Raw genomic sequence first — 27,783 nt, forward strand, 5'->3', positions numbered from 1 at the left:
GATATCACAATTTTCCCATCCAAAAACTTGCTGTTTGACGTAGAAAACATGTTAGCTCGACCGCTCTGTGTTAAAGCTTCACAACAAACAAAGAAACACAGGCTGTGTCTCGGTTGCTAAAGGCAGCTGCAATGCACCGCTTTCCACCAACAGCATTATTCTTTATAGTCTCTATTATTAATTGAACAAATTGCAAAAGATTCAACAACACAGATGTCCAAATTACAGTGTAATTATGCGATGAAAAGAGACGACTTTTAGCCGTGTGTGGTGCTGGGCTAATATGTCCCCTTCAAACCGAGACGTCATGCGCACGGGTCATCATACGGGTCATCATTCCGCGACGTTTTCAACAAGAAACTCCGCGGGAAATTTAAAATTGTAATTTAGTAAACTAAAAAGGCCGTATTGGCATGTGTTGCAATGTTAATTTTTCATCATTGATATATAAACTATCAGACTGCGTGGTCGGTAGTAGTGGGTTTCAGTAGGCCTTTAAGTACACATTTTTTGTGTCTTGAGTGGTGTAAGTGCAGCCTCTTTCCAGCGCACCTTCAGCAGTAAAAAAAAAGTGGTTTCATTGTAGATTCACTGCAGGACTGTTTGTAAATACCCATAAAAATGGTAGATTTCTCCTGCATGTTTGAAAACATAGCAAAACGCCACAGGTAGGAGCATAATTGCATGAATGTGCAGCAAATGACAGTGTTGCTATGGTGATGCTTCATATAGAACAAGCACAATTCTCATTTAAATAAGGCGGTTTGCACCACTTTCCAATTGCACACGCATTCTTAGTAGATCACACGCAACACACCCACTAATATTATGCACGCTATGTTATAGATTGTACACCATGTTTACTGTGTGGTGTTTGGAATTTAATAAATCAGGGCCTAATGGGTTCTTGCTATATACTGGTTAATCTGTGGATGTGTTGTCTTTTATGTGACCAGGACACTCTATGGTGATCAAGGGTCTGCAGCCAACACACACACCAGTGCAGACAGGAACCGCCCAAAGAGGTACACACACGAATCGAACACTCTCAAAAATAGATGTATTAGTATGTACCTAAAATGATACAATGCTAGTCCCTGGGGGTGTACCTTTTTGAGAGGGATTTATGTACCATTCAGTCCAGGTCCATTTGTGTAATAGCTGATTGTACCCGGAGGATGTACACGTCTGCTTGAAACCAAAATTAAAGAGAATAAAAGCTCAATACACAGCAATAAGTCAAATTTTAGTATAACTCTGACTATAAAACAAGATAATTTTAAAAATTATGTAGAAACGTTAATAGTATTTTTTTATTTAACCTGGAAAAAAATCCCATTGAGATTAAAAAACACATTTTCAAGGGAGTCCTGGCTAAGAGGCAGCAAAGTTACATTTAAAATGACATTCACATTACGCATTAAAATGACAGGATGAACATCAAGTAAAACAGTTACAGATAACTGAAGCTCCTTTTAAAAGCATTTAAGGATTACAAATTCAGTCAGCTTCCAGTCTCTTTGTAACATGTTCCAAAGACAATAAGCTGCATAGACAAGAGCTTTTTTCCCTAGCTCAGTGCGCACAGAGTTTGTACTTCTCTGTGAAATCAATGTAAATGTAATCGGGCAATAGTCCCAGAAGAGCCTTGTACAAAATAAAAGTGTACCAATGACACTGTCTCCTAGTGGACAGGGAAGGCCATCCCACTCGAGAGTACAAGTCACAGTGGTGTGTCATGGCTTTACAGTTTGTGATGAACCTCAAAGAAGCATGGTAAATACAGTCCACTATCTGAAGACAGCAATGAGTAGCATTCATATAAAAAAGATCACCGTAATTTAGCACAGATAAAAATGTGGCAGAGACAAGGCGCTTTTTTACACCAAAAAAACCACATCTCTTATTACAGAAGAAAAAACCCGATTTAAGTTTTAGTTCCTTTACCAGTTGATCAATAAAAGGTTTAATAGTGAGAGAGTCAATAAAAATACCAAGGTATTTATATTCATGCACCACATCTAAGACATTCCCTTCAAGAGTGGACACTACTGGGGGAGTTTGAGGCACCTTCCTATGTTTGGAAAATAGCATAAGATTTGTCTTATCAACATTGAAAATTCTTTTAAGTCAATAAGTGAATTCTGTACGGCAGCTAAAGATTTCTGCAGGGAATTAACAGCATGTTCAACAGATGATCCAGAGCAAAAACAATTGTATCGTCAGCATAAAAATGCACAATAGCATCAGAAAAATATTGCTCCAGCTCATTGATGTATAAGAGGGGCCTCAATACAGATCCCTGAGGCACCCCTTTATGAATAGTGAAACATTCTGAACAAAGGCTCTCGTATTTAATACACTGGGTTCTATTTTCTAAATAATTTGAAAACCATGCGACCAAATGTTCTGACATTCCAATGACAAACAGCCTGCGTTTTAAAATAGCGTGGTCTACTGTGTCAAACGCTTTGGAGAGATCAATAAAAAGTGAGGCGCAGTGCTGTTTTTTTATCAAGTGCTACAATTATGTCATTTACCACTGTCATTGAATCAGTGATATTTGATATTTACAAATTATTTCATTTGAAGAGAAGAACTATTTTAACAGATCACAAACAAGAGATTCCAGAATTTTTGATAAGACACATTTGATATTGGCCTATAATAAGAAAAAAACTGCTGCATCACCTCCCTTTAATAAAGTGAGGACAAAAGCAGATTTCCAAACTGTTGGAACGTCTCTGTTTTTAACTGACGGATTAAAAATGATTGAAAGTGGTTTTGATATAAAATCAGCTGCCAGCTTTAAAACATCAATCAGCTCGAGGGGAGTTTCTGCGCTCTAATGTTTTTAGGGCTGTATACACTTCAAGACAAGTAAAAGGACCAAAATTAAAATGATCTCCAGAAAACATGGGAGAGTCTGTACAAGGATTCCCTGTCCCTTTTGAGTCAAATAGAGAACCGGACGATAAAAAATGCTGGTTAAAACCATTCAAGACTTCAGTTCGATCATAAACTGGCACTGATTCTTGAAGTACAAATGTGAGAAAAGTTGTTGTGTTTTTATTCACAGACAGAGATTTGATCACTTTCCAAAATTTCTGTGGGTTGTTGCTGAGAATCTCAGTAGCGACAGACAAAAAATATTCTGATTTGGCCTTTTTGATAAGGGAAGTGCATTGATTTCAAAGCTGTCTAAAATACAGTATGTCCAATCAGTGGCAGAGTTACTTTGACTTGCATTATTCCATGCCTTGTTCATGAATGATATCTGCCAGTTCTGGAGAAAACCAGGGATTTTCTTGTCCCTTCACTCTGTATTACTTAAAAAGTGCATGTTTAATAATAATGTGCATGAAAATGTATTAGAAAAATGTCCAAGCTAGGTGTACATATGGTATTAGATTTAGATGTTCCCAGTCCACAACACAAATCACGACAAAAAGCTTGTTCATTGATTCCTTCAACAAACAATATGAGGTTTTGCACTTCGGAATTCTAATATTTCTACATGCAGCAATAATACAGTGATCACTCAAATCATTACAGAATATACCCAAAGAAGATAATTTATGAGGCACATTAGTTAAAATCAAATCAATCAAGGTAGATTTGTTTGGAATTTGGGGATTAGGCCTTGTGGGAAAGTTGACCAACTGGGTGGGAGTAACAGAATCACAAAACCTTTTAAATTCATCAGAAGCTTCATTTAACTAGTCCCAGTTAAATTCTTCTGACATAAGTAATTCAGTGTAATTTAACCTCTTTAAAAGCTGTTTTAATGACTCTAGCGCCTCATTTGAAGCAGATGGAGGCCTGTAACACCCAAGCACAGTAATATGTAGTGATTTTACTATTTCGACATCCAGAACCAAAAATGCATTTTTTTTTTGCTGATTGACTGGGAAAGAACAATTGAAGCATTAAATCTGGATTTCACATAAATTGCTACACCCCCCACCTTCTTTTGGCATATCGGTGCGGTAAACATTATGCCCATTAATGTTAATGTTTTGATTTGTAATAGACTTCGTAAGCCAAGTTTCCGAAATCAAAACATCTGCACCTGTTAAATTTACCCAAATCCTGACCATGTCCATCTTGGTAGTAAGCTCTGTACATTCAAATGAACATATTTAAGACCAGACAATGATTTAAAATCAGGAAGTGTCTAGGAGCACTAAAGCTCAGGTCCAGGATTTGGTTGCACATTTTCGGACAAATGTACAAGTAAAGCAATCAACAGCCCCCGCTTGGCAATTTATTTACTTTTAATTCTTTGGCATGCTGAAGTCCTCCATTTTGTGGATTGGAGAGATACTTATATAAAGCAAATAAGCATTTGAGTTTTGATAGGTTTTTGGGCAGAGCTGGAGACATGTTTATATAATTTTCCAATTGTACTGGAGGTTGCCCTGTAGATAGAAAAAGCTATAGGGCATGTGCCAAAACCTTTCACAATTAGGTGATTTTCATTAGAGTGTTCAGAGCTCTTTATTGGGTGCAGCAAGGCCAAAAAATATGGAAAATAGTTATTGAATGAAGCATGCTGATTCCAATGTAGCACAAGACAGGAATATCCAAGTTTTTTTCCGGTCCCTGAATTAGACGATGACGTCACACGTAAACAGGAACTGAGGCCCAACAAGGTAACACAGCGAACAAAATACGCAAAAAAACTAAGACCACTGTAGGCCGCGGCCTCAGGCAGCAGGAAGAAGGAAGCCACCGTGCCGCCCTTTCATCAATACTAGTATCTGCAAAATTTCTGTGTTTTCAAGACATGTGTGCATTACATGAGGATTTTAAATTGAAAGTATTTGTACAACCTTTCACTAGACAACTCACATTATGTTCTTCCGCAGCATTGCTAATACTTCAACACAAACCCCCTAAAACATTTAAGGTATGCTGTAAATTTAAATTTAAGTGTACATTATGTGATATTTTTCTCCTCGCTACCTGTTACAATTGCTAGTATTTACATGATGTCACAGCAAAATCTCATATTATTTTATTCATCTTTGTCCTCTTTACCAGTCCCATTTTAGAGTGTTCTTTTAAAATATGCAAAAAGTAAGGTAGCTAATGTCAAATATTGAATGATTATTGCTTGTTTGGGTCTATATCTTCACCTCACAATGAGTATGTAATAACATGTCTGACTTTTCTTCTCTCTTAGCTCCTCTTTTTGTTTGTGCTCATTTACAGTGTATATATGTTTATCTTCTTATAGTCACATGGTTAAGGACACTCTCTCCATCCCTCTGTCCTGCGGTCTGTCCATCTCTTGTCCACAGCAGACCTCTCACCTCTCCTCCCACCTTAGGTATCACCTCCACTTTCACCTTCTCTGAGCACTCCAGAGGCCACACAATACACTTATTGACTAAGCAGATTTACTATCTACATACTTATATTTAAATTAGGGCTTTCAAAATTACCATTTGATAATGATTATTAATCAATATTAATATGATGGCAATGTATTTCAGAAAAATTGTCCAAGTAGTGTTATCGCCGTGCATGTGCAAATAAGCAATTGATGCGGTAGTGACCGGCTACAGAAGCAAACAATGAAATAAGGAAGAAGCTAAAGAACGCGTAAGCGCTCTCTATGAGAAAATTAAGAACCAAAAAACATAATATAATTAGGATGATTAATCGAGTAATTTGATTAAAAAAAGCTTTGTTTTATATTCTGTTGCTTCAATTAGTGTAACTATTACAAATCCAGACCGCATGGAGTGCCCAAAACTTGATATATACGCTGACATAGTTTGCGCACAACCCCCTGAAATAGAGTGCACATGAGAGCGGTGGTGTGTGGGTGCCGTTTGGCAGCAAACAGCGGTGAGGTTTTTTATTTATGCACACATGATAAAAGTGCAATTTTAATGTTGATGATGTGCATTTATTAGAAATTAAGAAATGGCAAGCAGGAAAAAAAATCAACAATTTTTACTAAAATACTCGTTGAGACAATAAAGTGAGTTTTATTTGATTAGTCAATTACTCAAATGAACTAATCGATAGAAAACTGTAATTTCCCTTGCTATAGAGCGCACCGGTATTTAAGTCGCACCCACTAAATTTTAAAAAGAAATAAATATTTTTACATATATTAGCCGCACTGGACTATAATCCGCAAATATACAGTATACCTTATACAGTATACCGTTACGAGAGATTTTGTAAATATATACCTTGTTTCCAAACGGTGCCTGCCACACAGCAGTAAAACAGCTGATCAATCAAAACAGAAGTTTTCGTCGTGGACCCCCTAGCTACGGAAGCTAGCTCTCCAATCAGCTAAAGAGACTCAGTAACTCCTGTAACTTATTGGTGAATTTTACAAAACTGAAACAATATAAAAAGAATGCCATGTTTAATTAATAATACTAACACACACTTGTAAATGTGTTAGCATATTCGCTAACGCCAACAACGCTAGCTTGATGACATTACGATAGATGATTTAGTAGATATGAATTGTTTTAGTTAAAACTTGCAAAATTTGCTTGGACTAATGAATGAACAGTCCTTTTCAGCAGAAACGCTGTGGACGAATACACTTTTGGCACAAAACAGGAAATACATAGTCAACACGTAGCACCTGCAGTGAGCAAACTCATCCAGAAGCTGGCGCCGTAGCATAAACAATTACACACCTTTTTCAGGGTCTCTGTCGGCGGGATATGACAACTATTTGTTGAATACAAAACATCATGGCCGTTAGCGAAGAAAAATCCATAAATTAGCCGCACTGTTTGATAAGCTGCAGGATTCAAAGCGTTGGAAAAAATTAGCGGCTTATAGTCTGGGACTAAAATAATTAAAATAATTATCTGCAGCCCGAGACGGAACAAACGATTGACTTAGAGTATTATGCACACTCTGCAAAAAGCAGTTTTATTTTCACCAAATCGCTTCTTTTTTAAAATCCCACAAAAATAAACAAAAAGTTTAAATGCGGATAAATGTTTAAAAAAAAAAAGACAGTTTTTGTTCTTAATTAGGGATTTTATAAACACGTTAAATTCATAAACAGTACAGTGTATTCGCTTCCGTTTTGACTCTCTTTGCTCAAGCAAAATGAAACACAATTTTTGGTGATTAATCGAAATGAAGCCACAGCAACACTGTGATTAATCTGATTAAAAATATCAATTGTTTGATCGCCCTAATTTAAATATTGCACTGGCGGCGTCCAAATGGATCAACGTGTGATTCTTTTCAGCGACGCAGACGACTCTCAGTCTTCAACGCCCAAGAGCGACTCTGAGCTCGCCAGCCGAGCTAAAGACAACCCCGAGATGCTGTGGACCTGGGGGGAACTGCCACAAGCTGCACAGGTATTCACACACACGCACACACACACACATACACGTACACACTTTGTTTTAAAATTGTGTGCATGTCCTATTATTGTAGATATTACCATTCATTTGGAGACTGTTCAGTTCCGTTTCAGTTTATTTCAAACATGCATATGATAAAGTGTGGTCCACCTATAAATGATATTAATATTATTATTATTATTATTATGATTGATAATTTTGTTTTTAATAAATTTAGTTTCTTTTTTTTAGTATTTTATTAAATAAATATTTTATTTGTATGTCTTCTCCATTGCTTTGTACATGTCTACAGTATCTTAAGTATTGTAGAGGTGGGATTGGGTTGGAGTTGGGGTCACCCTACTTTATTTTGTTGGATTGATTAGCATGATTTGTGTAAATAAAATTTAAAAGGACATTTATAAAAATATGTTTTTTTAGGCCAACTCTGTACATGTAAGTCGTACGTCAGCAGCCAAAGGGAGCTTTACCTGTTGAAAAGGTTGTATTATCATTTAAATACAGAATAATATATTATTAGAATAGTGTTGAATCAAGATTAGATTCTTAATCGAATCATCAACCTATAAATCATAATAAAATCTAACCTTGAGGTGCCCAAAGAATCCTACCTCTAAGCATTAGTAAAAAAAATGTCAGCTTTTTCTCATTACGTTATGTGTTTTTGCTCAATTTTTTTTTAAAACATTTTAATTATTTTTTTAGGTATATTTTTTGTTTATTGTCTACAATATGCTGCGGGCTAACAACTCAAGATGCAGGCCAGACTTTAGACAGCCCTGGTTTAGGGAATGGCAGATCCTTGCATTGCCTTTGTAGTGGACACTTAGGGCAGGTTTTTTTTTCTCAGTTTGAATTTTAGAAATACAAAACACCAAGAACAAATGTCCACAACAGAGGACACCAATCCTCAAGAAAATAAAAATAAGACTTATAGTAAAGGAAAATTATGGCCCCCAGACCAAACTAGTTGATTAGCCCTGCTTGATTGACTTTTGTTTTGTGCACAGCGCACAGAAAACTTGAAAGCATAAAGCATAGTTTAGCAGACTAAACATGGAAACCACTCTCTTGTCTTCTTTTCGCCTCTTAGCCGTCCTTCCTTACGTCCCATCAGAGGCAGGAAAGTGTAGCGTCAGTCACTATCCCAGTGTCCCCCAGCACTCACTTTAGGACCATCAGCGACACCAGACCCCCCTCGAAAATCCTCTATACCACCCAGCAAGGGGAGAGGCATGCTGACAAGCATCCTGATGATGGTAAGTCAAAAAATACCCTAGCTATATCATGATTATTATTCCATATTTAAAACACTTCCTTGTGGTCTACATAACATATAATGGTGGTTCTTTGGTCAAAATGTTGCCTAGATTATGTTATACAAACCGTCATCAAGTTGTTTTCTGTGCCATTTTATGGGCGGGCTTACGTGCCTCCACTTCGACTGCATCTCCTCCCCGTCAGCCATGCTTTAGTTTTTAGCGCTTCCATATAGTCTACTGACAGATATAGGTTTCAACTATACGCTACTTTGTATTAGAAATGGCAACAGATGAGGATTGCCCCACAGGGTAGAGAAAAAGAAGCTTAATGACTACAGTGACTGACTACAAAGGCGGACCCGCGCAAAGCACTTCGGGTAAATTTCTACCATACTGGAGATATTTGCTGTTGTCACAAATTAGGCAAATTCAAAATGGCTCGTTTGGCGAAAGTATGAAGGAAGGCAAGATTGTTTTATAGCTATCTCAGCCATGGTTTCATTTAAAATTTTGGAGATTTATGCAGAACCCAAATACACAAAAACCTCTACCAATAGGTAAGAAAAGTTGGTTTTGCATAAGCGGTCCCCTTTAAAGAAAAGCTTGATGTGGGTCATTTGTTGTTTTACACAGTAAGAGCAATAGTTTTCCCTTAGGTTGGTCAAATTTCAGATTCGTGCAAGGAAGCTCTACTGTGTTATTGCCAAGATGAGAGTCCATGTTCACAGTCGTGTATATGAGAGTATGGCCAACTCGGTACAAGGTGATCTCCTCAATGATTGGTCAAAATGCACTCACGTGACTACAGGGCACCTTGGCTGCTACCAATTTTAATTTAATGATATTTGTTTATGGTGCTACTTTGTTTGTTTTTAAATGTGTTGTGCAGCATGGCGCTGCTCCACCCTCAAGAAATGTGGAAAGCTTTCACATTGCTTTCTCACAACCCGGAAAGAAGACAAGTATGGGAAGTGAAAGTTTGCCAACAACATTGGAGAACCCCCAATAACAGCGTCTTGTGCCAGCTAAACGTCTGCGTTTTGTTCAGGAGAAAACGCAGAAGATAGTACAAATAATAACAGAAGAAATTAACAAATTAAAGAGATGGTTTGACAAAAACAGACTATTTTTGAATCTCAGTAAAACTAAAAAAATGCAATTCGCTAAGAGTAGAAGGAAAATCAAACACAAATACAAATAGACAGACATTGAAAGACTAATATAATCCACATTTTGTGTGTTACAATAGATGAGAAAATGAACTGGACATTTTATAAACAAAATATACAACATAAAGCGGCAAGAAATATGTCAATAATAAATAAAACAAAATATGTTCTGGACCAAAAATCACTTCACATTCTTTACTGCTCACCACTGTTGCCATATCGCAGTTATTGTGCAGAAATATGGGTAGATAACTAGAAAAGTACACTTACTCACTTAGCATGTTACAAAAAAGATGAGTTATAATAAAACATAATGAGTGATGCATACAGTGACGACAAATACATTGGCGGCAGACACCCACATTTGACATACTTCACACAAAAGTCACAATTTCTCTATGATTGTTGGACCAAAGCTAATGAAGATTTTGGCAAAATGAGGGTAATAGGTTATTTTTTGGGGTCGTTCTGTGTATATTTGTAATGTTTATTGTGCCGTCGGGTGTGTGTTAAGTACCTGCTAGTCACTAAACCCTGCAGGAATGTAGCAGCAGAATCCGTCAAAAACGGCCACAAAATTCTACTTTCACGATAAATAAAAGCATGTTTTATTTTAAGTTTATGAGCTGGGGTATGTTTACAACTTTATATACAGACGTAGTATTTTTGTAACGGCTAGGAGGCATAGCGATGGCGGGTTTGTTCCTTCAGGGATGCGTAGGCAAAAACACAGCGCAAGGTAAGATATGAATGATTTATGAAAGTAATAAAACAGGCTAAGGAACAAAACACTGGAGCTAAACAGAAAAGTAAACAAAGGGCGCTAGCTTGGAAGTTAGGAATACAAACAGAAAAACTCAAAACTTGGCACAAAGGCACACAAAAGGGGAAACAAACCAGTAGCATGAGAGCTAGAATAAAACAATGGTGTAGCGTGTAAGCTAGCGAGAATACACATACAAGAGCAGTCATCACTGTTGCACGAAGGCAAATTAGGAACCCAGGCAGAACAACGAAAAGGGTCAGGCTTATATAAGGGAGTAATCAAAAGTAACAGGTGTGCGGGAACCGAGAGTAGCAGGTGAAACTAATAAACAACCATGGTGACCGAATAAACATGAAATAAGAGGGTCAGACGGAGAGTGATACAAAAAATGGAAACAAAATAACAATCAGTGAAGATCCGAGCAGCGAATCGCAACAATTTTAGTCTATTTCATCAGAAAAACTAAGGTTAAAACGACAGCAATTGCAATTGTACTAGTTGGAAAGTAAAACATCAGCCGCGTATACTGTGGTGTTTGCAACATCCTGGCGAAAAACACAAATTATGTCATTGGCTTTCCCGCAGGAAGCGTAGTGGAGAATGTGAGTGGCTCATGTGTAGAGATGGAGGGTTTAACAGCATCCCCAAGCATCCTTCCTGATCATTTAGAGGAAGGCAATACCAGAGAAAGTCCTGTCAGAACCACAGATTCACCTTCCAAGAGGAAAGGTATACTTTTTTAAAAAGCAGTGCAACTTTGAGATGTGGGGATGCAAACTCATTGTTTGTAGTGTTACTAGAGAAAAGAAGCCAGCATCTCGGCGCTGATGGAGTCTACCTGGATGATATCACCGAACTGGAGCCTGAAGTAGCTGCTCTCTACTTCCCTAAAAGGTGAAATCTAAATACCTCTACTAAACATTTTGTTATGTACATCTACAAAATTTAAAGTGTGTAATCCATCAAAAAGTACATGCTTTTATGAGACAGTAATTGTCTCTCTACTACATCCACAGTGATGGAGGCGGTAGCTCAATGAAGGTGGACTCAGAGATGATGATGATGCGCGTGAGGAGTGCTAGTCAGTCGCCACAGTCGGTGAGCAGCAACGGGATAGACAGTGGTCTGGACAGTCTGTTGGACCACATGGGGGACCTCCCCCATGTGGCCATCTCACTGTGTGGCGGCCTCAGCGACAACAAGGAGATCACTGGAGGTATGACCAGGACTCGAATGACACCGACTGTGTTGTACGCTGCATATTCATAGCACACTGAAATAGAATCTTATCTGGTAATAGTATAACTCAACTTACTGATAAATGCCAAATGGGTCATCACTGGTGCGAGTGACAGCACACAAATTAGTCAGAGCTTTTCTTCCTATTACTCACACGCAGAAGAGATGACCTACTCTGAAAAAAGAGTCTTACAACTTTGCCTAGTTGGCTAACAAATGAGCCAGGTCTTTTCTTCCTGTCATTCACACAGACCCACTCTGGGAAAAAAGTGTCTTAAAGGAGAACTGCACTTTTTTTGGAATTTTGCCTATCGTTCACAATCATTATGAAAGACATGACGACGGATGTATTTTTTTTAATGCATTGTAAATATTACAGCGGAGTCAATGGGAGCTCCCATATTTCGCTCATAAAATCTGATACATAACCATTCAAAAAGCACAAACAATAATCCATTTACATTTTGTGACTTAAATATTAACCAAGTATTAGTGATATTGTTAGTATAAGCGCTAAGACAGACAAACCAATTATAATAGGCACTAACACAGTCCCAATGTTTACATCATCGAGAGGCCTGCTGCTTTCTTGCTTCCCTGCTACCTGCAAGTTTATTGTAGATCATAAATCATGGCTCTTACCTGGAAAGTAGATGGTTGAGGATATAATCGGACAAGTTGGTACACAAAAAGGGGTTTGTTCCACCCGCCCATCTCGTTTCGCCGCAAGGATAATGAGATATTTTCCATCTAAATGGGAATATATGAACATCCGAGCAGTTGGCATCCTAATGACAGCAGACCTTGTACATTAAGTTATGTTTTATTATGCTTGTTGAAGTCTGCAATGAGTAATAATCACTTATTTAAAAAAAGCAAGCATTGTAATTAGAGATGTCCGATAACATTGGACTACCTATATTATCGGCCAATAAATGATTTAAAATGTAATATCGGAAATTATCGGTTTCGATTTCAAAATTATCGGTATCGGTTTCAAAAAGTAAAATTCATGACTTTTTAAAACGCCGATGTGTACACGGACGTAGGGAGAAGTACAGAGCCCCAAATAAACCTTAAAGACACTGCCTTTGCGTGCCGACCCAGTCACATAATATCTACAGCTTTTCTCACACACGTGAATGTAAGGCATACTGGATCAACAGCCATGTCACACTGAGGGTGGACGTATAAACAACTTTAACACTGTTACAAATATGCACACTGTGAACCCACACCAAACAAGAATGACAAACACATTTCGAGAGAACATCCGCACCGTAACACAACATAAACACAACAGAACAAATACCCAGAACCCCTTGCAGCACTAATTATTCCGAGACGCTACAATATACACCTCCGCAACACCCTCCCCACACCTCTACCCGACCCCTCCCAACCCCGCCTACCTGAAACCTCCTCATGCTCTCTCAGGGAGAGCATCTCCCAAATTCCAAGCTGCTGTTTTGAGGCATGTTAAAAAAAATAATGCACTTTGTGACTTCAATAATAAATATGGCAGTGCCGTGTTGGCATTTTTTTTCCGTAACTTTAGTAGATTTATTTTGGAAAACCTTGTTACATTGTTTAATGCATCCAGCGGGGCATCACAACAAAATTAGGCATGATAATGTGATATCGGTATCGGTAATTAAGAGTTGGACAATATCGGAATATCAGATATCGGCAAAAAAGCCATTATCGGACATCTCTAATTGTAATGCATTTTTTGATTAATGCGCTGCATATGATCAAATTGATCAAAATACGTAAATATTACATTTTAATGTGTATGTTACTACATTACATATATACTTACATCATGTGTATAAAACCTTAATGGAGGTGTTTGGATGTTTTTTAGAACGTCATAGGCAGAATTGAGCAGCTCCCCTAGACTCCATTGTAAGCAGACTTTTGATCAAATTTCTTTAATATTTAGAATGCTTTGAAAAAAAGAACATCCATCGTTATGTCTTTCATAATGATTGTGAACGATAGGCAAAATTACCCTCCAAAAAGTGCAGTTCCCCTTGAAAGCGTTGTTTTGTTGGCTAAAAATATTGACAAATATTTTCTTCCTAACTGGACAAAAAATTAAAACACTTTTTAATCCAAGTGGATAATCAGTAATGTGAGTGACAGCAAACAAATAAGTCTGAGCTTTTTTTCCCTGTCACTTACACATTTTCTGTGTACTGTGTTGTATTGCCACAGAACAGTTCCAGGAGAGGGCTGTGACCTACCAGCAGTTCTCCGAAAACCCTTCCATTATTGACGATCCCAACCTGGTGGTGAAGATTGGCAACAAGTATGCACAACCTTGCTGTATTAGGTTCATGGCCGCACAGTTAAAAAAACTAACATTATGCAAGTTGTATGGTTTTAAGAATGTGTTATCTGGTAGTTTGTTTTTTTGATAGATAAGTTGCAAACTTCTCCAAAATAGTGTAAAATAAATGGTCTATTATTAGTAGTATTATGGAAAACGGGTGTCCCGAGCGGATACTGACATTAGATATCAACCCGATATCAGCAATAGAAATAAGTATCGGCTTGCATCTAAACTTTCCGAGGCAAAAGCAGTCCTGCAGTGTGTTTACTTGTACAAAACTAGACAGCCAGTTAACATCTAAATGTCCTCCAATAATCACACATATATGGTCTTTATTAGATTTTAGATCTTAGAAAATATACTTTAAAAGGTCACATAAGCTACTAAAAACAGCTGTTAAGCACACAAGTTAGACGTATGTATTAAGTGTCCTTAATTGAACAATATTGCTGCATAAAACATAACATTTGTCAATATAAACAAGCATGAAATAATTATGGTTGCATATTACTTACATATACAAAGTTTACAAGGAAGAAGGTATCCAGTAACGAACGTGTTTGTGTTAGCACCATTTTAAGATGAGCCTCGCTTAATGAATTGTTGTGGCTAATACAGCAGTTGTTGCCCAAAAATCGAATACCACTCCACTACAACTTAAAGACAGCATAGGTCCATACAAGCCGGTTTTTAATAAAGTGTTTTTCATACTTATAATTTTTCTCTTTTTAAGATGATCAAACCCTTTGTAACATGCCACACTACAAAATAGTAAGAGCATGTATCGGATCTATATCAGCCAATTCAAGGCCCCAATATTGGTATTATATTGGAAGTGAAAAAGTTGTGTCAGGACACCCCTAAGTCTTCAATCAATCCATCAAGCAATCAAACTTCGGTGATAAAGTGCTTTTTATACATAAAAATGCAACACAAAGTGTTTTACAGATTTATAAACAATGCCCGATGACCCACATCCCTCATCATCAATCACGTACACACAAACACGGACACATCACACACACACACACACACACACACACACACACACACACACACACACACACACACACACACACACACACACACACACACGCACACACCAACAAATGAATGCATGACTGAGTACAGAGGAGCCTGGTGAAGAAACACTATCACACCAAGAGGTCATCGCACCATGGCCACCAGGATTCTGACACAAAGCGCCCTCACAGCCATGGCCGATAATCCCAGATGCAGAGTGCTCACCCTGAGGAAGGCTGGAAAGTAAAAATTATAAAACTTGTAAAAATTTAAGAACCATGAGTTACAATAAAAGATAAAATTAGAGTAAAACTAAATATGAGGATAAAAAATACCTATAAACATTAAATATACAATAGATAGATAGAACTAAATAAAATCTAGCACAATGTCACTAAAAATAATTAAAAACAAAAGTACTAATGTCTATAATAAAAATAATAAATATTATGTAAAAGCCAAATCAAAAATATGAGTTTTATACCTGCTCTTAAAAACTTGCCTGACTTGTTTTTAAAGATTAATTTGATTGAGCTGTAATTCATTAGGGGGAAAAAATTTATTGTACACTCAATACATTACACAAGAGCTGCATGCTAACATGCGTTAATCTTCAAAAGGGCAGATTTTTTTGCATTTTCCGTAAGTTATTGACACAGTTGTGTTGTATTTCAGGTACTACAATTGGAGCACAGCAGCTCCTGTCATGTTGGCCATGCAGGTCTACCAGAAACCATTGCCACAGGTAAGACCACTTCAGTGTTTTTTGGTTTCTTCTATTTTCAAACCTACATGTGAAGTTATAGATTCCCTTTTTTTTTCTAATGAGACTGCTACTGCTCCTAAGATCAAGATCGTCGCTGTCAGGTTCTTGTGGGTATTATGATCTTGTTCTTCTTCGCCTGTGAAAAATGTAGCAAAAAACAGTGTTTTGGTGCCCTACGGAAATTGGCACACAGGCACAGATAACGCACTACATGCCACAGAGAAGTGGTTTTGTCACGCCAAATTTCTTCTCCCCTACAAAAACATTCCCCCCCATTTACTTCCGGGGTCATGATTAATACAGATGTTTTGTTAACACTATATTATAAAAATATAACGCTATATTAAAAAAATATAACGTTATATTATAAAAATACAGACGTTTTGCTAACGCTATATTATAAAAATATAACGCTATATTATAAAAATACAGACGTTTTGCTAACGCTATATTATGAAAAAAAACAATTTTTAATTTACAAACACAAGCTATGGGATGACGCATTTACTTCCGGGGTCAGGTTTCCTCTTATGTCATCCCATAGCTTGTGTTTGTAAATTGTTTTTTACATTTTTTTATAATATAGCGTTAACAAAACATCTGTATTTTTATAATATAGCGTTATATTTTTATAATATAGCGTTAACAAAACCTCTGTATTAATCATGACCCCAGAAGTAAATGGGGGTGGGGGGGTTTGTACGGAGAAGAAATTTGGCGTGACAGTTTCCAATTACAACACGTAGGTGTGTTATAAGGATTTTTCAAAAGCCAAACACGATCAGATCAAGGTGTTGTAAAAAGTATATTTTGAGCTGAATTATTTGAGAAGTCAGACTAATTTAGTAAATACTGAGAGATTAGGAGAAGGAGAAGACACAAACTTAGCATACAAAAAAAGATGTAATATTTTTACAGTTTTACTTTTTACAAAAATTAAATGGAACTAAGAAGATTTATTCTCTTTGTTCTTGTTATCCTCTTAACGATCAGAGCACTAGCCTCACCAGACAAGAACATCGCCGCACGTCACTGTAAAATATGGGTTCTTAACCTCTTTGACCTTTCACACAACAGAGGTGCCCGGGACCCACTCTAATATTCACACTGAATCCACATTGTAATCATATTCAATAATTATATCCAACCCTACTTACAGTTTAGCAGGTAAACCTTGTCAAAAGAAATATTCACACTGAATCCACATTGTAATCATATTCAATAATTATATCCAACCCTACTTACAGTTTAGCAGGTAAACCTTGTCAAAAGATATGAAATAATGTATTAATCACCAATATTATTATCAGGGCTTATGTCAGGCCGATTACAAAAATAATTGCTAATCAAATACACGCAAAATTAAAAAAAATGTTTATGGTACATACAATTATGCTGTGCTAAGATAAATGAATTATAACTAAATTAATAATAAGTAATAATTATATAAGTTGGCTTCACGGTGGCAGAGGGGTTAGTACGTCTGCCTCACAATACGAAGTTCCTGCAGTCCTGGGTTCAAATCCAGGCTCGGGATCTTTCTGTGTGAAGTTTGCATGTTCTCCCCGTGAATGCGTGGGTTCCCTCCGGGTACTCCGGCTTCCTCCCACTTCCAAAGACATGCACCTGGGGATAGGTTAATTGGCAACACTAAAATTGGCCCTAGTGTGTGAATGTGAGTGTGAATGTTGTCTGTCTATCTGTGTTGGCCCTGCGATTAGGTGGCGACTTGTCCAGGGTGTACCCTGCCTTCCGCCCGGTTGTAGCTGAGATAGGCGCCAGCGCCCCCGCGACCCCGAAAGGGAATAAGCGGTAGAAAATGGATGGATGGATGGAATTATATAAGTTTCCTAACCTTTCAATAAAATGTAAGTGCAAATAAAAATACAGCTTCACCACTTCTGTAGGACTTTAGCTCCTGACTTCTTCTGTTTGTTTGATATTGTCATTACTGCCACAAGTGGTGGAAAAATGTATTACAAATGAGTACCGCTGCGGTCCATTTAAACCACAACTGAGAAACAGATATTTTTTGGTGGTCCTCCAGGGGGCACTATGGTTAAGAAACACTGCTCTTTAAATATGTTAGACATTTTTCTCGTATCTCTTTTGTCTTACAATATTTCAATAGTTTAATAACATGTGCTGAAAAAATTCTGGTTCTTTTCTGTTCCTGCAATAGTTATGTGCTTTTTTTAGAGTTGTACAAGCCTTTCCATCCCGTCTTCTCTGCACTAATTTATTTCACTCATTTTCACTTTGGTGAAATGCTCTTCCAGTGTGCTCCACATAAACATGTACCCGTGTACATGGTGCACAATGACAATTGTATCAAAACACACTGCCTCTACACCAGAGTGAAATCTAGCTGAAAGTCCTAACACTTCAATAATGTCTTGTCTTTGTCCCCCTCTTTCCTTTTGTCACTTTTTATTTACTTAACTTGTGTCTCACACCTTCCATCCCATTCCAAGTTTTGGTGTTTGAATTATTTCTTTTCTGCTCTCGGCCTCTTCTCATACTGCCTCCCCGGTCTCTTTGGCTCTACAACATCTGAGCCTGTATGATGTTTTCCTTTTTTTCTACTGCTAGTATGTTTTTTGTCTTGTCTGTCGTCCTTCCTTTTATTATTACAGGACATTGTGATTTGCTTTGCTTTCTAGCATTCACTCGGATGTTTCCAGCTCCATCCTGTTCTATGCTTGGATTTTTTGTGTCAGTTTGGATTTTTTTTCAGTGGGTTTTGCGTGGTATGTGCATGCTTTTGTCCAGGCCTCTGTGGAGAACATTATGAAGGACAAGATGCCCAAGAAAGGCGGACGCTGGTGGTTCTCCTGGAGGAGCAGGAACAGTGACTCAAAATCGGTGGGTTAAGACGAGGCATGCGGAACATGCAGCCATGGTGACATGTTGTGTCCCTTCAGGAGTCAGCGACCGAAACAGCGGGAGAGATCACCATGGCGACAGCAAGCAGGTAAGTCCACACTATTTTACTGTTCTAGTGTTTTGCAGGTTTCACATCATATTCTGTTCTTATTTTTGTAAACAGGATGAAACACGAGTCGTCTTCTAGTGATGAGGACCATGTGTCTGTTACCTGCCAGTCCCAGGCTCTTGTTGGTTCTGCTAACATTTGTTACAAGAAGACTCTTAGACTGACCTCCGAGCAGCTGGTATGACATCTTACATTTGGTCCCTATATTTAAAAAAAAAAAAGTATGTTTATTTTATTCCAAGACAGTTTGAACGACAAACAAAAGCAGCAAAAATGCAATTTCTCATCTGCACAAGGGCAAAAGGGGTAGAAAAAAATGCTGACCAGCTCAAACATCCTGGCTCAGATGTTAATGTATTATTAGTAGGGTTGGGTATTGTCTACATATTATCTGACACGGGTCCCAAATTGAAATGGCGCTGGAGCCAGAACTGTGTCACGCATGTTTGCGTGAGTTGTGTTTCCCAAGATGTGGAAGGATGACAGGAAGCAGCGTGCAGGTAAGGAAAGTATTTTAATACTCACCAGGCAAAAAATTAACAAAAGCAGTGTGCCGCAGGAACGCGTGCGTCGAGCGCCAGGCCAAACTTAGCATAGCAATAACAAAAGAACTGAAACTAATGTTGCGTGTTGCAAACTTTGCACCTGCAACTAATGCTGGCTGACCAAAGAATATACAGGGGAATGATTAACTACGGAGACAGGTGGAACTACTAATCATAAACAGAGCACAGGTGTGTCCATTCAGTGACCAAGGCAACAACAAAAGTAGGAAGGAGCACTCAGGACCAAAACAGAACACTAAACTGCGAAAAATAACGAAAACACAAAACAAGACATGACCCAAGACAGTGGATCATGACAGTATGCCTCCCCAAAATACCAAAAACAAATCCAAAATCACGGGAGAATGGAGGAAGGAATTGGCGGTGGGTCGCCAAGCCAAGTGTCCCCGAAGCTACCTGTGACAAGTCGGGTGGCGGCGGCAAGTGGAACGCCACTGCAGCTGGCAATCAATCAATCAATCAATGTTTATTTATATAGCCCTGAATCACAAGTGCCTCAAAGGGCTGCCCAAACCACAACGACATCCTCGGTAGGGCCCACATAAGGGCAAGGAAAAACTCACCCCAGAGGGACGCCGGTAACAGTGACAATGATGACTATGAGCAACCTTGGAGAGGACCGGATATTCTTGAAGTATGAATTTTTTGCGTCTTTTGCACAGAAGTGCAGCCTCTCTCCCATGCTGTGTCAGCGGTAAAAATAAAAAAGTGGTTTCAATGTAGATGCACTGGATGGCTGCTTCTAAAATGCCCATAAAAAGATTGTTTGAAAACATACACGCCATAGGTAGGAACATGATAACATGAATGTGCAGTAAATGAGTGTCTCTGGTGATGTCTTTTAAACAAGACTGTACGCACCACTTTTCAATTGCACATCCAATGTTAGTAGATTGCCTGCAACAGGCCCAATAATAGTGCACACTACTTTATAGATTGCACAGGCTGTTTAGCGCGAGGTATTTGGATCTTAGTTAATCAGGCCCTTAGTTTTTGTGTCTGGTTACTGCCATTTATGTCAGCACATGGTGCTGTGTTCCAGTACTCATTCCTCGCTGTCTTAAAGTCTAAAATTGAACAAATCAAACATCAAATCCTGGTTGTTTTGTAGGCAAGCTTGCAACTGAAGGAGGGTCCAAACGAGGTGGTGTTCAGCGTGACAACTCAATATCAAGGCACGTGTCGCTGCAACGGCACCATCTATCTGTGGAACTGGGACGACAAGCTGGTCATCTCGGACATCGATGGAACCATCACTAGGTTTGACCTCTCCAACAACTCCTTTGGTTGCATCTTTCTACTACTCAGAATTGAACTTTTTCTTGTGGCTGCAGGTCGGACACACTGGGCCACATCCTTCCCACTCTGGGGAAAGACTGGACCCATCAGGGCATCGCAAGCCTCTACCACAAAGTCAGCCAGTGAGTGTACATTCATAACATGTCCTTATATTTGCAAATATTCTGTCTTGCCATTTGTAGCACATGCTGTGCTTTTTTGTGTCAGAAATGGGTATAAGTTCATGTACTGCTCGGCGAGGGCCATCGGTATGGCCGACATGACCAGAGGCTACCTGCACTGGGTCAATGAGAGAGGAACCATGCTTCCTATGGGTCCGGTGCTGCTCAGTCCCAGCAGCCTTTTCTCTGCCTTGCACAGGTCAGACACACAACATCACATTGCAAACAAGAGCTGCTTGAAAAATTGATTGGCAGGCTGTGAAAGGTTGTATAGTGGAACCGTCTGTGTTTTCACCTTCTAATTACTAAACATTGGAGCTGCCTAAATTATCATTGACATACGGCACTAGGTTGACCACTTTTGTCGACAAAGCATTTAAAACCTAATCATTAATTCATAATTTCTAGGAACAGTCGGTTCATTAATATCCACGTGTTGCCGTATTGACTCTAAGCAATGTGAAAGGATAACAGCACACAGTGACTTCCTGTTCCGTGCAAAAATAAAGGCATGGCGGAATCACTGTAACTTGGATTTTACAAAATGCATGCAATATGTCATCAATCTTGAACGGGTTTGTGCTGAAAACAAAGTTTTGTTGCATTTTTGCAATGACATAAAATACCTACCTATCTACCTAAACCTACCTAATTGTCATTCTAGTGTAAACATGCAAGTAAAGGACTGCAGTGGTAATGTTAGATAAAAGTGGAGAAAAATAAAAATAAAAATATGCAAATACAGGAAAACAATGTCAACATATCATCAGTGATGGGAAAGCTACTTGGAAAATGTAGTAAGATAAGCTACATTTACTCTCAATTAGAAATTGCTGTCAAACTTAACTTGTCAAATTAAACTGCAATATATTTGTCTATGTAGAGAGTTATACCCTTAAAATATCCTGTAAATACCTCACAATTCAGTGAAAATGTTGATGTTGTGTTGTCCAGGGAGGTGATTGAGAAGAAACCAGAGAAGTTTAAGATTGAGTGTCTGACGGACATCAAGCACCTTTTCTACCCAAACATGGAACCTTTCTACGCTGCATTTGGCAACAGAGCCACGGTCAGACCACACACACACACACACACTGTGAGACTCGTACCAATGAAATGTGTATTATTGCAGGATGTGTATTCCTACAAGGAGGTGGGTGTTCCTCTCAACAGGATCTTCACTGTCAACCCAAAGGGGGAGCTGACCCAGGAGCATGCTAAAACCAACATCTCCTCGTAAGAGCTCTCTCTCTCACTCTGTGTGCTTGTCCTCCGCCACTAACCTCTCTCACAACACTGTGTCTAGTTTTGGCCGTCTACGCGAGATGGTGGACCACGTCTTTCCCACCCTCCTCCACAAAGAAGGAGGCGACTTTAACCGTTCGGATGCTTTTGACCAATGCGATCATTGGAGCAAGCAGCATCTTGATGGCAGCATACAAGAGGAAGAGAACGACTCTCAGCTTCTTGTTGAATGAGACAAGGTGGTGAAGTAAAGACTAGTGAACCTGAATGTTATTTAACACGATGCCATTATTAAACAGCCGCAGGAAACTCACAACACACTTCTGAAAACTAGGAAGACATTGGAAGAACTGCAGGATTACCTCAGACGCACATCATGGACACATAGTGATCAACAAAGTAAGCACAGATTTCTGCAATGTTCTGTGTTCTTAATACACACACACACACACATACACACAAAGCTCAGCGATCGTCCAAACTCAACGGATGACTTTCAGCAATATTCACTCCATGACACCTTCATTACCTGCATGTTGCCCACAAATTAGCTAACACACAAACACACATATGTGTATATATATATATATATATATATATATTTATGTATGTAGTCAAGGTTTCTGTGGTTTATCCGTTATACAGTGCTCGATTCCGGGGTAAAGCGAAATATACATTAGGTCAGGAAAAATACAGTGGCTATATCATCCCTACAAGCCTGTTTCGCAGGTTTCCCTGCTCAAATAAAATCCCCTAACGAGCAGGGAAACCTGCGAAACAGGCTTGTAGGGATGACATAGCCACTGTATTTTTCCTGATCTAACGTGTATGTATGTATGTATGTATGTATGTATGTATATAATTGTATGTATGTATATATTTGTATATATGTATGTATATATTTGTATATATGTATGTGTATATATATATACATATATTATATATATATATATGTGTGTATATATTAGGGCTGTCAATGATATCGCGTTAACGCATGTGATTATAAAAAAAATATTGCGTTATCACAAATTAATCAAAATTAATCACACCATTTGTGATGACCGCACGTAAATCCGGAAGTCTGCGTCTAGTGCAAAGGTGAGTGATGAGTGGCGGCCATTTTCACTTCAGAACAAACTCCAATGGAACTTCGGAAAAAAACTGAGGTAATTTGTTGGCATTGCAATGACATACCTTCTTAATATCAACGCACAGCAAGGTTAAAATAGCATCTTAAAGCAAAACACATAAAGGGTTTCCGTGGGGCATCAAATATCAATAAATGAATTATGCGAAAATTAAGGCCTTAAATGGCATTGAATTTGAAGTCCAGAGACACTAAATACGTTTCTATAATTGTAGCACTGCGCTGATAGATTAATCGACTGGTAAATTAAATAAACTCAATAACTTTGCCGATGTCGATAAATTGCTGCTTCTGACTTTCTTTTCTTCTGCTGCGGCGTTCAAACTGCATACAAAAGGTCTTATACGGTTTGAAAGTGTGATAAGCGCTGCTTCTATACAGCAAGTGAAACGGCCCTGGATTTTGCCATTCCTTGGTGACTGTAGGCGTGTGGTCCTTAACTGTGACATCTTGTCATGTTCATGTTTTTTACACAACTCCCCTCAGCTGTCTGCAGTAGTGCAGTTCAACACACATGAGCTAACTTGGCTAACATTAGCAGGTCTGATGATGCTCATCACGTGACCTAGAACGGACATCCACATATAAATATATATTAATTCACAATTTAATGCGATCCAACAGAAAAACTAAAACAATATTGCTCAGTTTAATTTCTTCCTTAATGGAAATAAAATAGTCGGTAGAAACATTATTTGTATTACTTCAAAAGCCTAATATGATTTATTTTAAATCTAATTGAAATGGAATGTTAATTAAAATGTTCTCAATATATTTTGTGAATATAAATTATTAAAATTATTATTATATTAAAATATAAGATATTTAGCTCAATGAAAGTGGAAAATAGTAGAAAGTATGAAAGTCTATTATTGGTATAAAACCAAAATTTATTATATTTGGAAAGTGCTCTCCTTAGATTGCAAATGTGTACCTAATAAGTCAAGCAATCAAACCTCAAATAACAAAACAGGTGTTGTCAGACAAATCAATGTGGTCACATGACCGGGATACTGTGAAAGTGACACTTAAACACACAATGGTGTACACACTGTACTGTATGTTACTGTCCTTGTTAATATCATACATAATCTTGTTTAGTATATGTAGCTACTAGCGTGCATGAAGTTCCCTCACACCTCCTTGGGGGCAAAAACAACTAAATATGAACTAACGTGATTATGACACAAACCTGTAAATATGAACTAAACTTTTGGAGCTCACAAAAGCAATAGAATGAAAACATTAGTACGACTTTACAAATGCAGTCAAGTCATGCAAACTAAAAGTGAATCACACACCACCAAGCTGTGGTGATTGGATTCCTTTACTACTTAACATAATATTTTTTTTTTTTTTACCAAAAAAAGGTAGTAGCATGTAGAATGTGAACTAGTTTACAAGTATCCTCAAGTATTGTCATCAACATTTATACAACAACTTTATCAGGAATTTACTTCCAAAGTTGTTTTTATGGTAACATAACTATGCATATCACCATCTTGGACAACAACAGCACTGACTGGTCACCTCATTTATGTTTCATGAAATAGTATTTATAAGTCATCATTTATTTGACACACAATGCAAACCAATTCTTGTGACGGTTTTTATACTATTATTGTCGTTGAACTCTTTCTGTGAAAGATCTAATACAATTATTGACAAATCTTCCTGTGTAGTCTTTGTGTGTTCATCCTGTCTGATGATTTGCATTAAGCATTTGGTATGTGTCATTAAAACATACTCGCCAACCCTCCCGGATTTTCCGGGAGACTCCCGAAATTCAGCGCCACTCCCGAAAACCTCCCGGAAGAAATTTTCTCCTGAAAATCTGCCGAAATTCAGCTGGAGCTGGAGCTGGAGGCCACGCCCCCTCCAGTTCAAACATGCACAGTTCGAAGCTTGAAAAGGAGGATTGCAGGCGGATCTGACCGCGGAGAATTAAAGTAGGAACGCTCTGGAGGCAGAAGTTCATTAAGAAGGGCGGACTCCCCGGCTCTCAGCCATGTTTCCGTCACACAGAGGAAGTCAAGTCCGCGGGAAGTGAAGAAATCCTTCAGGATAAACGTTTTGTTGGTCAAAGATCTTGCGTTCACAAGACCGAACCTGGCGGGGGACAGCACGTCCAAGGGCGCAGCTAATCCAGGTGGGGCCCGATACACAGCCCGCATGTGGCGGGGGAGAGGAGCCACGAGGCGGGAAAGGAAGGCAGGAATCCGGCCAGGTGAAAAAGCTGACTGGGACGTCGAAAAACTAACGTCGAAGTTGATCATATCAGTGGGAAAAGGGCAAGGATCCAACAGTGTTTGCCGGTCATACACAAGCAGTGAGCTGACGCAGACGAAAATAGACGCAAACGACACAAAAATGAACAGAGCTGACAGCGAGAGACGGCAGGGCAAAGCACATGATGACGCCATCTTCTGGAAACTCGGAAGCAACGTTACTCAAATAGTGAAAGGTAAGTGTTGTTGTTTTGTTTATAGTAACCAGCGAGCACAGTACAGTTAGTAGAACAACTGTGTTTTTATTACTGTGTATTTGATAGGTGATGTCTGAAATTCAACTATTTCTTTTATTTATATACATAATAAAATAAATATATATAGCTAGAATTCACTGAAAGTTAAGTATTTCATTCATACATATATATATATATATACATATATGAAATACTCGAGTTGGTGAATTGGCTGTAAATATACTCTCCTCTTAACCACGCCCCGGGCCCCAACCACGCCCCAAACCACGCCCCAAACCACGCCCCCCACCTCCCGAAATCGGAGGTCTCAAGGTTGGCAAGTATGCATTAAAAGTCCCCTCATGTGCGAATTTGACTTTCTAATGTCATTCAAAAAGTTATATGTGCCCTAAAGCATATTTATGATCATCATAATACAGTCCCTCTCAAGATTTCACAAGCCATTATTTTGATTGTTGCGGCCTTAAATTCCAGAATTCATGGCAGCCTTTAAAAAGAAATTGCGGCAAGAGTCGCAATGTCTTGGGGCTTATTTTGTTTAAATAACATTAAATTAACTTTGGATTTGATAAATTTGTTCTCAATGTTTGAAATGTTCCTTGTAACCTTGACTTAAAAAAGGCAGGATCACAACAACATTTAGAAATACAATATTGATGTTTTACCTGTTTTATATCACAAAGTTGTAAAAGTTGACACTAGGTGGCAGTAAAAGCACATACTTAGCAGAGTTTTGTATAGAGAGAGTATGGCCCACCCGTTTTTTAAAGATGGCCTTTTAAAATGGCACCCTGTAGTCACGTGAGGGGCTTTTGTCCACTCATTTAGGGGATCCTCTGACTGGTCAAATGCGACTCACTTGACTACAGGGCGCCATTTTGAGGCCAACTTTGAAACCTAGTTGGCCATACTGTCTACATACTGTCTATACACGGCTCTGATACTCAAGAGTTCATTGTCAAATTAATGTAAAATTTTTTTAATTAATTATAACTAATAATAGTAATAAATAATTATAATATTAGAAAGAAACATCGCTAAGACTTTCTTACTGTTTACTGTTTTACTCTGTCGTCCACAAGTTATAAAAAAATATATTTTAGATATATACTGTATGTACTGATATTGAACAAAAATATAAACACAATACTTGTTTTTGCATGAGTTGAACTCAAACATTTAAAACGTTTACTATTTACACAAAATAGATTCCTCTCAATTATTGTTCACAAATCTGTCTAAATCTGTATTGGTGAGCAGTTCTTCATTGCCAAGATAATCAATCCCACCTCACAGGTGTGGCATATCAAGATGCTGATTGATTATTGCACAAGTGTGCCTTAGGCTGCCCACAATAAAAGGCCACACTGAAATGTCACACAGCACAATGTCGCAAGTTTTGAGGGCGAGTCCAGTTGGCATGCTGACTGAAGGAATGTCCACCGGAGCTGTTGGCCGTGAATTGAATGTTCATTTCTCTACCATAAGCCGTCTCCAAAGGCGTTTCAGAGAATTTGGCAGTAGCCTGTCCTCATAACCGTAGATCACGTGTAACCACACCAGCCCAGGACCTCCACATCCAGCAGGTTCACTTCCCTGATTGTCTGAGACCAGCCACCCGGACAGCAGCTGCAACAATTAGTTAGACTAACCAAATAATTTCTGCACAAACTGAGAAACCGTCTCAGGAAAGCTCATCTGCATGCTCGTCGTCCTCATCGGGGTCTCGACCTGACTGCAGTTCGTTGTCATAACCGACTTGACTGGGCAAATGCACACGTTCGATGGCGTCTGGCACGTTGGAGAGGGGTTCTCTTCTTGGATGAATCCTGTTTTTTCACTGTCCAGAGCAGCTGGCAGACAGCGTGTGTAGCCTCGTGTGGGAGAGCGGTTTGCTGATGTCAACGTTGTGAATCGAGTGGTCCATGGTGGGGGTGGGGTTAAGTTAAAGTTAA

At 38.5% G+C, this 27,783-nt stretch overlaps 1 protein-coding gene across 3 annotated transcripts in view; it reads left to right on the forward strand.

The window, feature by feature from the left end:
• lpin1a (lipin 1a) overlaps positions 1–22,901 on the forward strand; it is a 38,827-nt gene extending 15,926 nt beyond the window's left edge. The window contains exons 6-23 of one of the 3 annotated variants that reach the window (XM_061879207.1): positions 957–1,025; positions 5,243–5,335; positions 7,247–7,361; positions 8,461–8,626; positions 11,150–11,293; positions 11,356–11,458; positions 11,581–11,780; positions 14,024–14,117; positions 15,840–15,909; positions 18,703–18,795; positions 18,855–18,904; positions 18,980–19,103; positions 20,603–20,751; positions 20,826–20,912; positions 20,998–21,150; positions 21,906–22,020; positions 22,084–22,187; positions 22,258–22,900. In XM_061879207.1, coding sequence (XP_061735191.1) covers positions 957–1,025; positions 5,243–5,335; positions 7,247–7,361; positions 8,461–8,626; positions 11,150–11,293; positions 11,356–11,458; positions 11,581–11,780; positions 14,024–14,117; positions 15,840–15,909; positions 18,703–18,795; positions 18,855–18,904; positions 18,980–19,103; positions 20,603–20,751; positions 20,826–20,912; positions 20,998–21,150; positions 21,906–22,020; positions 22,084–22,187; positions 22,258–22,429 — 2,101 coding nt within the window. In that variant the 3' untranslated portion in view covers positions 22,430–22,900. Of the gene's footprint in view, positions 1–956; positions 1,026–5,242; positions 5,336–7,246; positions 7,362–8,460; positions 8,627–11,149; positions 11,294–11,355; positions 11,459–11,580; positions 11,781–14,023; positions 14,118–15,839; positions 15,910–18,702; positions 18,796–18,854; positions 18,905–18,979; positions 19,104–20,602; positions 20,752–20,825; positions 20,913–20,997; positions 21,151–21,905; positions 22,021–22,083; positions 22,188–22,257 lie in introns of all 3 variants that reach the window. The other 2 variants (XM_061879215.1, XM_061879223.1) reach the window with 2 other exon arrangements.
• Positions 22,902–27,783: the final 4,882 nt, after the last annotated feature.

The sequence above is a fragment of the Nerophis ophidion genome, linkage group LG02 (genome assembly GCF_033978795.1).
Source record: "Nerophis ophidion isolate RoL-2023_Sa linkage group LG02, RoL_Noph_v1.0, whole genome shotgun sequence".
In the NCBI taxonomy this organism is placed as follows: domain Eukaryota; kingdom Metazoa; phylum Chordata; class Actinopteri; order Syngnathiformes; family Syngnathidae; genus Nerophis; species Nerophis ophidion.